Source organism: Scyliorhinus torazame, chromosome 20, assembly GCF_047496885.1.
Source record: "Scyliorhinus torazame isolate Kashiwa2021f chromosome 20, sScyTor2.1, whole genome shotgun sequence".
Classification (NCBI taxonomy): Eukaryota; Metazoa; Chordata; class Chondrichthyes; order Carcharhiniformes; family Scyliorhinidae; genus Scyliorhinus; species Scyliorhinus torazame.
In genome coordinates, this window is record NC_092726.1 from 14,539,270 (window position 1) to 14,552,852 (window position 13,583).

General features: G+C 49.5%; 1 protein-coding gene and 1 non-coding gene across 3 annotated transcripts in view; both read right to left on the reverse strand.

Annotated features, from left to right (window-relative positions):
• Window positions 1-3,141: 3,141 nt before the first annotated feature.
• Window positions 3,142-3,248, reverse strand: LOC140397425 (U6 spliceosomal RNA). Its single transcript, XR_011936864.1, has one exon. It is a non-coding gene; the product is annotated as a U6 spliceosomal RNA (small nuclear RNA).
• A 5,192-nt stretch (window positions 3,249-8,440) lies between these two features.
• LOC140396892 (chromaffin granule amine transporter) overlaps window positions 8,441-13,583 on the reverse strand; it is a 60,068-nt gene continuing 54,925 nt past the window's right edge. For both annotated transcript variants that reach the window (XM_072485736.1, XM_072485737.1), the window contains 2 exons: window positions 13,108-13,241; window positions 8,441-9,597 (listed from right to left, as the gene is read on the reverse strand). In XM_072485736.1, coding sequence (XP_072341837.1) covers window positions 9,502-9,597; window positions 13,108-13,241 — 230 coding nt within the window. In that variant the 3' untranslated portion in view covers window positions 8,441-9,501. The remainder of the gene's footprint in view (window positions 9,598-13,107; window positions 13,242-13,583) is intronic.

The window sequence follows — 13,583 nt, forward strand, 5'->3', positions numbered from 1 at the left end:
CTACGCCAAGATGGATCCTTAGACAGTACACCAGGAGTGGCGGCACCCCGCTGCGTTTCCCGCCCTGTACCCTGGGTCCCCCTTGGCAGACGTCTTCTGGGGTGACCTGGCCTGGATGGGCCTGGCTGCTGCTCCCCATTGATCAAAAGGTGGTGTGGTGATGCCCTTCCTACTCGCTGCCCATGTGATGAGTCAGGGTCTGGGAGGGGAGGGGGGCGAGTTCTGGCACCTCCCCTGCGGAGTGACCGACACGGGCCCCATCACCTCGTCCTCCCTCGGGGTGCCTGGTGACCCCTGGGTAACTCCATTGGCCAAAAGTGCATGCGGAGCTAACCCCTGAGGCTCCCCCGCAATCTAGCGCTTCCAGTCCTGGAGGCCTGCAGCCGCCTCGACCAGGGTCTGCATGGTCAAGGCCATGCGACTGCACCACATCAAACTGCAACTGTGCACCACCTTCTGGTTCTGTGCCATGTCGGCCAGCACATGGTCAATGCCGCCGATGCTCTCAGCCATGGCCCACTGTGACTGGGCCATGCTCAGGAGCGGTGCTGCAATGTCCAGGTGACTCTAGCACATGGCTGCCTGTGATCAGGCAACTTGTCCTGGCCCTTGGCCACCGCCTGCACAGATTGCCCCATGACCGAAATCTTCACCCATCCCAAGGCCTCAATCGCAGACCCCACCCGTGCGGTGTTGGCCTAGATGGCATGCATAGTTGGACTCCTCTCACTGCACCTGCAGGTACAGGATGCTCGCTGACAACCCTTCATATATTCCGCTGTTCTGCAATATCATCTCCATAATCGATGGGACCGTCCGTTCCAGAAGCCTGAAACCTGACTGGATGGCAGCTAGTGGCTGGGGGTCCACCCCCTCGAGGGTTCGTACCTCCACCTGCTGTACCGGAGAATGTATGTGGTGTCCCAGGAGCCTCTTCACTAAAGTGCCCAGCCCAGGTGAGTGTCTCTGGGATAGTGGAGGGTGTAGGAGACAGCTGTGACGGGAAGTCAGTGTCACCCCTGGACTCGACCTCCGGGGTGTCACGGGATGTGGCCCGATGACTTCCGTCTGGCTGTGGCTGGATGGCTTCAGTGGCCAGGGCACCCGGCCACGATGGCCGGTATGGATGCTGACACGTGGTGCAGAGGTGGGAGGGGGGTTCAGCTGCCTTCATGTTGGGGCAGTGGCCTCGGAGTATGGGTGTATGGGACGGGGGCCTGTGCTAGGGGCACGTTGCTGACTCCTCACCCTGGCCACTCTGAGGAGGTTGTGCAGCTTTTCCGGTGGCCGGTCCGGACGGTGTTGACCACCTCTGCCACCTGCGCCCAGTCTTTCGTCCTCAGTGTGCTGGAGGCAGCACATGGTGTTTGCTACAGCAGACCTGATCGAGGTATCTCAATTCAACTGAAGCTCAACGCATGCCTGGTAAAAGTCGCCACTCAGAGTGGCTCGGGACTTGACGGGTGAGCTCAGGATGTTCTGGTTAGAACGTGAACCTACTACGCCCCAGCTGAATGTTTTTAATCCAAACAGAGAGATTGGCGGGGTTCCACTTTCACATGTTAAGCACAGACAGGATGGGCTGAATGGCCCACTTGTGGTGCAGTTGCATCACTTAACTGCTGTTGAAAAGCTGAATATTGCCAATCAAACTCCACCATTGCTACTTGCCAGTGTCAGTATGTGCATTTCCAATGAATAACAGAGATCTTTATCTCATGCTTGATGGTAGACTGCACTGGGATAGTGTCATCCCTTTTGCATGAGTGATTAAACCAAGTTTGCTCTCTTATATAGACATGGAAGGTTCCAACACATTACAGAAATCCTAAGGTAAACAGTGCAAACATTTAGACTAAAGGTTCAAAAGAAGTGTTTTTTTGATGTGCTGGTTTTTGAATTTCCAGATAAAGGATCATTATCACATTACTGTTTGTGGGATTTGTCGATGTGAAAATTAGCTGCCATGTTCCCTCCAATTTGAAAGTACTCCATGGGTTGTAAATTGTTTGTGACGACCTGAGGTCCTATATAAGTGGAAACCTTTCCCCACTGGGTTTTGTTTCCTTTCCCAGCTGTCAGGGGCTGGTGCCCCCACTTACGCAGTGTACTCCTGTGCTGTGGATATGATCAATACTGAGTGCTGGCACCTAGAGGCTTGAAGGTAAAATCCCGGCTGTGAATGCACTGCAGGGGAAGTGTTACATTGGGGGTCACAGTCCTTCGAATGGGACGTTGCCCAACGCATCATCTCAGGCAAATGTCAAAGATTAAAAATCATTATTCAAAGGAGACTCATCTTAGCAGTCATACTGGTAACAGCCAACTCAGCTGAACCTGAGATTTGTCTGGTCGGTGATTCAACGATTGGATGGACAAAGTCACCAGGCCTCTGGGTAATCCCAAGATCAAATGTTGAGATGGAATGGAATAGCAGCTGGGAACAGACCCACTCGAGTATTGGGACTCAAAACACATTTCATTTCCTTTGTAATTCATTCGTGGAATGTGGGTGTCACCGGTTGGGCCAGCATTTATTGCCCATCCCACCGTCCCTAATTACTCTTGAAGCGACAGGTAAGAGTCAACCACATTGCTGTGGGGATGGAGTCACATGTAGGCCAGGTGAGGGTGGTGGATTTCCTTCCCTAAAGGGCATCAGTGAACCAGATGTCTTTTTAACGACAGTCAACAATGGTTTGATTCCAGATTGTTATTGAATTAAAATTTCACCATCTGCAATGGTGGGATTGGAACCGAGAAGATTACCCTGCTTCTCTGGATTATTAGTCCTGTGAAAATATCACTGCGCCACTGCCTTCCCACTGGTGTCCGCAGAATGGCAGTCAAACCTATTTCGGATACTCCTTTCCCAGTCTCATCCCTGCCATATTTTCCAAGTCAATGAAGAACAGAAGCTGGAGTGGTGGAAAATCGGCCACAAGATGATTTTGCGCTGCGGTCCTGGTGCAGGCCAGTTTCACCCCCAAGTTCTCTCAGCTGTTCAAGGAACTTGAAACCCGTTAGCTTGGCATCAGATGGTGGAACCTTGACTTCAACAGAAAAATATCTAAAACCCGAAAATGCAACCCAGAGAGGTCAGGACGGACCTTTTTGAGAAGGTGAAATGTTTTGCTAGTGTAAAATATGGAACGCGTCACGAATTTGCATGTCATCCTTGCGCAGGGGCCATGCTAATCTTTTCTGTATCATTCCAATTTTAGTTAATGGGCTGCCAAAGCGAGCACTTGACTGACCAATCTTATTGAACTTCTTTTGAAGAAGTAACAGGCTAGAAGCACAAGGGCATCGCAATTGATGTAATACATTTGGATTTTCAAAAGGACTTGGGTAAGGTCCCACATTATAGGCACGTGGAGCGGCAAAACAGATAGAAAGGTGGCTGCAAGACACAGAGTAGGGCCCAAGGAGATAATAATAATCTTTATTATTTTCACAAGTAGGCTTACATTTAAAAAAATATATATATTTTTATTCTCCTTTTTCACATTTTCTCCCACATTTACACCCATCAACAATAAACTATAATCAGCAAGATATGTCAATCCCCATAACAACAACGATCCCATCCGCCCACCAACTCCCAAACATCAGCCCGCATGTTTACATAAACAAATGACAAAAAGGAATCAGGGATTACCCATAGTTACCCTTAATCTACACAGCCCCCCTCCCCCTCCACCCCCCAACCCCAACTAATGTTCGATGTTATCCAGTTCTTGAAAGTGCATAATAAATAGTGCCCATGACTTGTAGAACCCCTCCAAGCTTCCCCTCAGTTCGAACTTAACCTTCTCAAGGGTCAAGTATTCCAACAGGTTCCCCCGCCACACCAGGGCACTGGGTGGAGAGGCTGCTCTCCATCCCAGCAGGATCCGCCTTCGGGCGATCAACGAGGCGAAGGCTATGATATCTGCCTCCGCTCCCGTTTCCAACCCTGGCTGGTCCGACACCCCGAATCTGGCCTCCTGGGGACCCGGGTCCAGTTTCGCACGCACCACCTTGGAAATTACCCTAAACACCTCCTTCCAGTACTCCCCTAGCTTTGGACAGGACCAAAACATATGAACGTGATTCGCGGCCCCCCCCCCCCCCCCGCAACGCTCACACACATCCTCTACTCCTTCAAAGAATCGGCTCATCCTCGCCCTCGTGAGGTGCGCTCTATATACCACCTTCAGCTGTATCAGCCCCAACCTCGCACATGAGGTGGAGGCAGTCACTCTCCTCTATAGCCTCTCCCAGCTCCTCTATAGCCTCTCCCAGCTCTTCCTCCCACTTTGCTTTGATCCCTTCCAGTGGTGCCTTATCCTCTTCCAGAATAGCTCCCTACACCGCTGCCACTGCCCCCTTCTCCAGTTACCTTGTCGTCAACACCTCCTCCAGCAATGTGGAGGCCGGTTCCTCTGGGAAACTCTGTATCTCCTTCCTGGCAAAATCCCGAACCTGCATGTACCTAAACACTTCTCCCTGCTCCAGCCCATACTTCGCTTCCAGCTCCCTCAATCCTGCAAACCGACCCCGAAGAAACAAATCATTTAGCGTCTTAATCCCCCTTCTCTTCCCATTTCCGAAAACTTCCATCCCACCTCCCTGGCTCAAATCTGTGGTTCCCCCGAATCGGCATTTCCCTTGACCCTAAACCCAACCCGAACTGTTGGCGAAACTGCCTCCAGATTTTCAATGAAGCTATTATGACCGGACTCCCTGAATATTTCCCCGGAGCTATCGGGAGCGGCGCTGTTGCAAGTGCCTTCAGCCCCGACCCCCTACACAAACTCTCCTCCATTCTGACCCACTGAGAATCAACCCCTCTGACCCAGCTCCGCACCTTCTCCACATTCGCCGCCCGTAGTAGTACAACAGGTTCGGGAGACCCAACCCCCCTGCCTACCTTCCCCTCTGGAGCAGCACCTTTCTCACTCTGGCCACCTTCCCTCCCCATATGAATGAGGTAATCCTTCCCTCAATCTCCCTGAAAAAAGACTTTGGCAGGAAAATCGGTAGGCATTGAAAAATAAACAGAAATCGCGACATTCATTTTAACCGCCTGTACCCGACCCGCCAGTGACAGAGGAAGACCGTCCCACCTTGCCAGATCGGCTTTCACTCTCCCCACCAAACTAGTGATGTTGTACCTGCGAAGCCTCCCCCACTCCCGGGCAACCTGCACCCCCAGATACCTAAAGTGAGTCCCTGCCCTACGGAATGGCAGCCCCCCCCACCCCTGCCCCCACCCCCGGCCGAGACACCACTCTTATCCAGGTTCAACTTGTACCCCGAGAAAGACCCAAATACCCGCAGTAGCTCCAATATTCCTCCTATCGACGCACTCGGCTCCGACACATACAGCAGCAAGTCGTCGGCATATAAGGACACCCTATGCTCTATCCCCCCCCCTGCACTATTCCTTTCCATGCTCCCGAACTTCTCAATGCGATGGCCAACGGCTCAATCGCAAGTGCAAACAGCAGGGGGGACATAGGACATCCCTGTCTCGTCCCACGGTGGAGAGAAAAGTATCTTGAACTGATATTATTTGTGCGGACACTCGCCTTCGGTTCCTTATATAACAGCTTTACCCAGTTCACAAACCTTGGTCCAATCCCAAACTGCTCCAGCACTGCCATCAGGTACCCCCATTCTACCCGATCAAACGCCTTCTCGGCGTCCAACGCCACAACTACCTCTGTTTCCTTTCTTTCTGCCGGTGCCATAACAACGTTCAAAACCCTCCTAATGTTCGAAAACAGCTGCCTCCCTTTCACGAACCCCGTCTGATCCTCCCCTATCACCTTCGGGAGGCACTCCTCCAGCCTACCCGCCAGTACCTTCGCCAACACTTTTGCGTCCACATTCAGAAGTGATATGGGCCGATACGACCCACACTCCGTCGGATCCTTATCTTTTTTTAGTAACAGGGAAATCGATGCCTGCCCCAAGGTTTGCGGCAACACCCCCTTCCCTATCGCCTCCTCAAACATCCCCACCATCAGGGGTGCCAACCTATCCTTGAATTTTTTATAAAATTCCACCGGAAACCCATCCGGCCCTGCCACCTTCCCCGACTGCATCCTCCCAATCGCATCCTTTATCTCCTGCTCCACTATTGCTCCTTCTAATGTAGCCCTGACCCCGTCCCCTAGCCTCGGGTACTCCAGCCCATCTAGAAATTCCTGCATCTCACAGTCTCCCCCGAGTGGCTCTGACTTGTACAACCTCTCATAAAACTCCTCAAAAACCTTGTTAATCAGCACCGGAGCCACCACCAACTTCCCTGCCCTATCCTTCACCTGAAGAATTTCCCTTGCCGCTGCCTCCCTCCCCTTGCTCGTCTCAGTTGGCGCACCACCTTCCTGGTGGACAGTCGGTCGAAGCTCGCCCGTAGTTCCTTCCTCTTTTCCATCTTCGCCGGGTCCCCATCCTCTGCATACCTCCTATTTACCTCCAACATCTCATCTATTACCCTCTGCCGCTCCAACCTCTCCTCTTTATCCACCCTGGCCTTAAACAAAATTACCTCACCTCTCACCACCGTCTTTAGAGCCTCCCAGACGACTGCCTTCGACACCTCACCCGTACAATTGAAACCTACATATTCCTTAATTACCTTTTCAATTTTCTTACAGAACACTTGGTTCCCCAAAAGCCCCACATCCAGTTTCCACCCCGGTCTCTGCACTGCCCCCTTCTCCAGCACCATATCCACCCAATGCGGAGCATGATCTGACACTGCAATTGCAGAGTATTCCGACCCCTTGACTCCAGCCAGCAAAGCCTTCCCCACCACAAAAAAGTCGACCCGCGAGTATACCTTATGGACCGCTGAGAAAAACGAATACTCCCGTTCCCTTGGGTGCAGGAACCTCCAAGGGTCCCCCCTCCCATTTCCACCATTAGCCCAGCCAGCGCCTTCGCCCCCCCCCCCCCCCCCCCCCCCCCCCTGATGGGACCAGCGAGCGCGGCCGTGATCTGTCCAACCTTGGCTCCTGCACCAAGTTACAGTTCCCCCCCACATCAGCTCATGCGTGTCCAAGTCGGGGATAGCCCCAAACACCTTCCTCGCGAATCCCACATCGTCCTAATTGGGGCCGTATACACTTAACAGCACCACTAATCTCCCCTCCAGTGCACCTGTCACAATCACATATCTACCCCCCTGATCTGCCACCACCTTCTCCATCTGGAAGCGTATCCTTTTGCTGACCAGCACCGCTACCCCTCGAGCCCTTCCGTCAAATCCAGAGTGTAACACTTGACTAACCCAGCCCTTTTTAAGTCTCACCTGGTCCTTCACCCTCAGGTGAGTCTCCTGCAGCATTGCTACATCGGCTTTCAAACTTTTAAGATGTGCAAGCACTCTTGACCTCTTGACCGGACCTCCTCGTCCTCTCACGTTCCATGCGATTATCCTTACTGGGGGTCTCTCCCCCCCCCCCCCACCTTTCTTATCCACCATCATCATACCCCCGGGCCCTGCCCCATAAGCCTGACCCGCCGCCCCTGTCCATTGTTAACATCGAACCCCTTCCCCCCCTCCCAATCTGACATTCTTCTTTTTTGAAAAAAAAAACTTTTACCAAACTTCCTTAAATCTTTTTTTCTTTCTCCTCTGCATTCACCTGGGACCAGGCTTCAACCTTCTTTCTTCTTCCTAGGTGGGAGTCATCCGACGTGGAGCACCCCCCCTACATGATCCCCTGGCCTCGGGCCTGCCGCCTCGGTCTCCTCGTAGCTCCGCCCCCGCTGCTCTGACCTGCCGGGCCCGGCGCCTCAGTCCCCGCCACCGGACACCCGCGCGGGGTTCTTCACCGGTTTTTAAACCGGCCCCACTGGCTGCTCGTGGCGGCCCCAAAGGCCGATGATAGTCGGGGGGCGCGTTAACACTCGGGGATTTCCCCGAAATCGCCGCGAATTGCGGCCACCAGCGGGAGCTCTTTTTTTGCTGCCGCTCTGCTCGCCCATCCCACCGGAAGTCCTTCGACAAGTAGGCTTACATTAACAAGTTACCGTGAAAAGCCCCAAGATGCCACATTCCAGTACACAGAGGGAGAATTCCGAATGTCCAAATTATCTAACAGCATGTCTTTCGGGACTCGTGGGCGGAAACCGGAGCACCCGAAGGAAACCCATGCAGACACGGGGAGAACATGCAGACTCAACACAGACAGTGAGCCAAGTCGGGAATCGAACCTGGGATCCAGGAGCTGTGAAGCAACAGTGCTACCCACTGTGCTACCCTGCTGCCCTTGGAGAACTACTCAGACTGGCAAACGGTGGTAAACGGTGTTCCACAGGGATCAGTGATGGGAACGATTGCTTAAAATTTCCATAAACAGTTTCAAAGTTTGCGCACAATACCAGTTTGAAGAGTATCATAAATACTGAGTCATACCAATCAAATACAAGGAGACATTGATAAATTTGCAAAGTGCACATGTAATTGACAAATCAGTTTCAATGCACATAAGTTTGAGATGTTGCATTTTGGTCGGGGGAAGAAGGAGACCACAAACATTTTGGATAATAAAGATCCAAATGATCCGTGGCCCATTTACATGAACGACTGAAAGTTGCAACACCAGTCAGTAATAATATAAAAGGGTAAACCAAGCACTGGGACTCCTTTTTAGGGGGATAGAACTGTAAAGCAATTCAGCAGTCATTTTCAACTTGGATCTCATTTGGAGTACTGTTGAGCTTGTAACACCATTAAAAATGATATAGAGCAACTGCAGAAAGTGGAAAGAAAAGGGAAGAAACGTTTCCAAAGTTGTGGGCAGACAAATCTAGGGGCCCTAAATATGAGATAGTCACCATCTGGTAAATCTAGCGTGATGAATGGGTAATGTGCCTTTAAGATCATGCATGTAATGTCCCTTTAAGACCGGGTTTTGAACCCTGGGGGACTCCGCTTCCGGCTCCACCTCCCAGGGGCCGGATATAAGGTGACGTCCTGTGGGCGGTGCTCAGTGAGCACTCATCTCTCTGGCTGGCGAAGTTCTCTGTTTATTAAAGTCTTCGTTTTACAAGTACACTCTCTCGTGTCATAATTGAGGGTATATCATCTGGAGAAAGTTCTTTACTCAAAGAGTGGTTGCAATGTCGATCTTGCTGCCACTTTGCTTCAAGGGGAAGACAGATGTGCACGTGAGAATGAAAGAAATAGAATATTGATAGGTTTAGATAAAGCAGAGAGGAAGCCCAAGTGGAGCATATATGCTGACTGGAACTTGTTTCTTGCTGTAGAATGAACACAACACAATCTGACATCTCACTGCCTTTTGAAGGATAATGATTCCTTGTTGGCGTCTGTCTTGATATCTGTATTGCCATGTTGTAATGTGTCATGCAGTACTGCGAGCTTGAGATTCTTGTCATGAACAGAACTGTGGTGTGGAATTATTGAAAGGGATGACAATAGAATAAAGGAGGTCCAGGCCAGTGGCCATCATCAGCTCATCAGCCCGTCATGTGAATTTACTCCTTTCTGGCCTCAGTCATGGGGAAATCCTGTATATCGCTCTCAGCAGTGTAAAGATTCGCATTCACAGCGTTGTCCTGGGACAATATTGCCTATTAATAAAAGCAAAACCATTAGCACTTGACTGGTCGACACAACAGAATTATGACTACGCAAACAGCTTAACGCATTGTATAATTTTTTGGTCATACTTCCCAGTTCACCAGTTAGGTAAACAACAACTGCAACGTTTATTTACCTAACTGGTGACCTGGGGAATATCACAATTTTGTTTCAATCCGCTATTTTAAAATAAACTGGTTCATGTCTCCATTAAAGAAACAGACTGAGAAATTCTTTGTGAACTGTTCACAGAACAATATTACGCACTGTAGTTCCAGGATTGCAGTCTGTGAGTTTTCTTCCTCTCAGAAGAAAAATAATTGGATGTCTGCAGCACCTTTTGTGACCCCAGGACTTCCCAAAGCCCTTTGCAGTCAATGAAGCACTGTTGAAGTGTCGTTACCATGCAAGAAACATGGCAGTCAGCTTGCACAAAGCAAGGCCTCACAAACTTTAGCAGCCTGCCCATGCCCTGATGGTCTGTGATTTTGGTTGAGGGATAAATATTTGCCAGGACATTGGTGATAACTCTCCTGCCCATCTTCGAATTGAACCATGAGACCTTTTAGGTTTGTAGTGCCACACAGATCTCGAGCGCAGAAAAGGCTCTTTGGCCCATCACGTTTGCCCCAGTCAAAAACAACCACCTAACTATTCTAATCGATTTTCCAACCCTTGGCCATACTCTTGGCATACTTGGTAATACTTGGCATCGCAAGTGCACATCTAAATACTTATTAAATGTTATGAGGGCCTCTGCCTCGACCACCCGTTCAGACAGCGAGTTCCAGACTACATCTCCTCTAAACCTCCTGCCTATATCTTAAATCTATGTTCTCTGGTCCTTGTTCCCTCCACCAAGGGGAATAGTTTCCTCCCGTCTATCTGTACTCCTCATAACTTTAGACATGTTAATCACGTTCCCCCCTTGGTCTCCTCTGCTCCAAGGAAAACAACCCCAGCCTATCCAATCTCTCTTCATAATTAAAACTCTCCAGCCCAGGCACCCTTTTCAGTACTATCACATCCCTCCTATCATGTGGATTCCACACTCATTACTCTAGCCTAACCAAGGTTTTAAACTCTAAGCCTCAGCTAATAAAGGCAGGTATCCCATATGCCACCTTAACCACTTTAGCCACCTGCCCTGCTACCTGAAGGGACCGGTGAACATGCACACCAATCTTTATTATTATCACTAGTAGGCTTACATTAACAGTGCAATGAAGTTACTGTGAAAATCCCCCAGTTGCCACACTCCGACACCTATTCGGGTACACAGAGGAAGAATTCAGAATGTCCAATTCACCTAACAAGCACGTCTTTCGGGACTTGTGAGAGGAAACTGGAGCACCCGGAGGAAACCCACGCAGACTCGGGGAGAACGTGCAGACTCCGCACAGACAGTGACCAAAGCCGAGAAGTGAACCGGGACCCTGCTAACCACTATGCTACTGTGCCGCCCACTGGATAAGATCTTCCTTCCCCTCTCTCAACCACGTGTCAGAGACAGCAATTACATCATACTCACATGTTTTAATTTGAGCCCTCGACTCATCTGCCTTGTTTGTCAGACTCCTTGCATTAAAATAAATACCATCCAATCTTGCCAAACTCCCTTGTGACTTAACTGGCCTGTAACTCCTAAGCCTTCCTTTTTTTTTGTTTAAATCAAACAGTATTTATTCGCATTCATACAATGTTACAGTTAAACAATCACACCATCAACATAAATTATTCTACAGACCACAAGTTGATACGAGACCGTAACTTAACTTCAGAGTGACAGCAAGTACAAGACAGATATTGGCCTTTATCTGTGTGCTGAATCCTGTAGTCCGGTCGTTGGTCTGGTCTGTTCCTGGCTCCTTTCTGTTGTAGGGTGATGGTCTTCCTCGTGTTGGTCAGTGAAGGTCACCATTGTTTCGTTGCTGCTGCTCCTGTGCCTTCCTGACTTACCTGCTGTTACTTATCATTTTGGCTGTGCATCTTTCCCTGCTGAACATTCTCTCAGGATGCCACGCCCCTACCAAATTAATTTGAACCCTCCCCATAAACAAGCAAACCTCCCTGCAAGGACGTTGGTTCCATTTTGGTTCAGGTGCAAAACATCTGCCTTGTACAGGTCCCAACCTCCCCCAAAACGGTACCAATGTCCCAGAAAACGAATGCCCTCCCCCAAGCACCGCCTCTCCAGCCACGCATTCATCTGGATTAACCTTCGACTCACTATCCTAAAAATGGACGGACCCTAAACCGAAGGAGGGCGGAAGAAGTTGAACAAAATCATTCCACTTGATCACCAGCTGAGCCCAGACTGTCAAGCCTATGCAATCAATGGAGGTGTGTTGTGCAATTGTGTTTTTTGAAAAACTGTTTCTTTTTTTCCGAATGGCCTGTCCATATTATTTGAGGCCTGATGAATAATGAAGTTGGGGATGGACTGGCCAATCCAAGACCAAAGGAATAAATGGACCGTGAAATTACCCACTGGGTTGATCTTGAATTTCTTCTGAAAGCAGAAACATTTTTGGAACCACACAATAGTGTCAGGCCAAACAAACACAGAGATAAGTCTGCCCTCTCCTCTAGGAAACAAAGCACATGGAAGAATGTGCCTCAATATGCCTGGGAATAAGAACTTCTTGTCCATTAGCTTTCAGTGGTTTCATAGTTCAGTGAGATGAGAGCAGAATTCTGAATGGTTTTGGAGCTCACTCACTCACTACTCATTCTTCGCTCATCCTTCATCCATTTGTTGCCAACTGACTTCGCTACTCATTCACCCCCTTCCTCAGTAATTGATTTGTTCTGACTCATCTAATTGGTTTTCTCTCTCAGTCAATCAGTTGACTTACTCTTCAATCCTTGGCTCTTTTCTCCCTCGTTAGCCTTGGCACAATGGTAAGCACTTTGCCCTCTGACTTCAAACACCACCCGAAGAACTTGGGCTGACACCCCACTGCACCGCCAGTGATGCCACCTTTTTGCATAGGCATTAAATCGAAGATCCACATATCCTCTCTCCTTTAAGAAAAAACTCAAGAGCTACCCAGTAGGTAATGTCACGGTTAATTTATTCCTTTTATCATGGGTTGGCCAGTCCATCCCCAACTCTATTTTTCCCCAGGCCTCAAATAAGGAGCAAATGGATCAGGTAGTGCAATGCCGTTCTCTCCAGTGTCTGGCCGATCTGTATTCTCAATCAGCTGCACAGAAACAGATTAATCTGGTCAATATGACAGTGCTGTCTGTGGGAGCTTCCTGTGCACAATTGAGCTGCCACATATCCTGTATTACAACAATAACTCCAAGTCTTCATTGCCTGTAAGGTGCTTTAGGACTTCCAGTGGTCGTGAAAAATGCAAGTCGTTTTTTTTTACTTCCCTTTCCTTTCCTTTCTCCCTCCCTTATTTCAGTTTTGTCCTCCCTCCTTTCTCCTCTTCTTTCCTTCTTGCCCCTCGCTGAAGTAAATTGTCATTATAAAATACCTGTCTTACCATTTTCTCTTCTTTGGCAGGAGGATTTTTTAGGAAGGCACAGAGTGGAGCATAGGCAATATTCATGACTCCAATGATGAACATTAGCCATGGGAATCCAATTGCTTTGACAATGGCTCCTCCGATTGAGGGCCCTGGATGGTAAGAATAAAATTTTTATCTTCTCTGTGAGACATCCACTTGTTCAGCTTTAATTAGCAAATAATACTTGACACATTAATATGGGGTGGCATGGTGCCACACTGCTGCCTTGCTCTATATGGAGTTTTCACTTTCTCCCCATGTCTGTGTGGGTTTTCTCCGGGTTCTCCTGTTTCTTTCCACTGTGTGGAGTTCATTGAGTCCCTACAGGGCAGAAGGAGGCCATTCGGCCCATTGGGTCTACTCCAAACCTCCCAAGGAGCATCCCATCCACCCCCACCCCGACCTATTCCCACAACCCCACCTAACCTTTTTGGACACCAAGGGGCAACTTA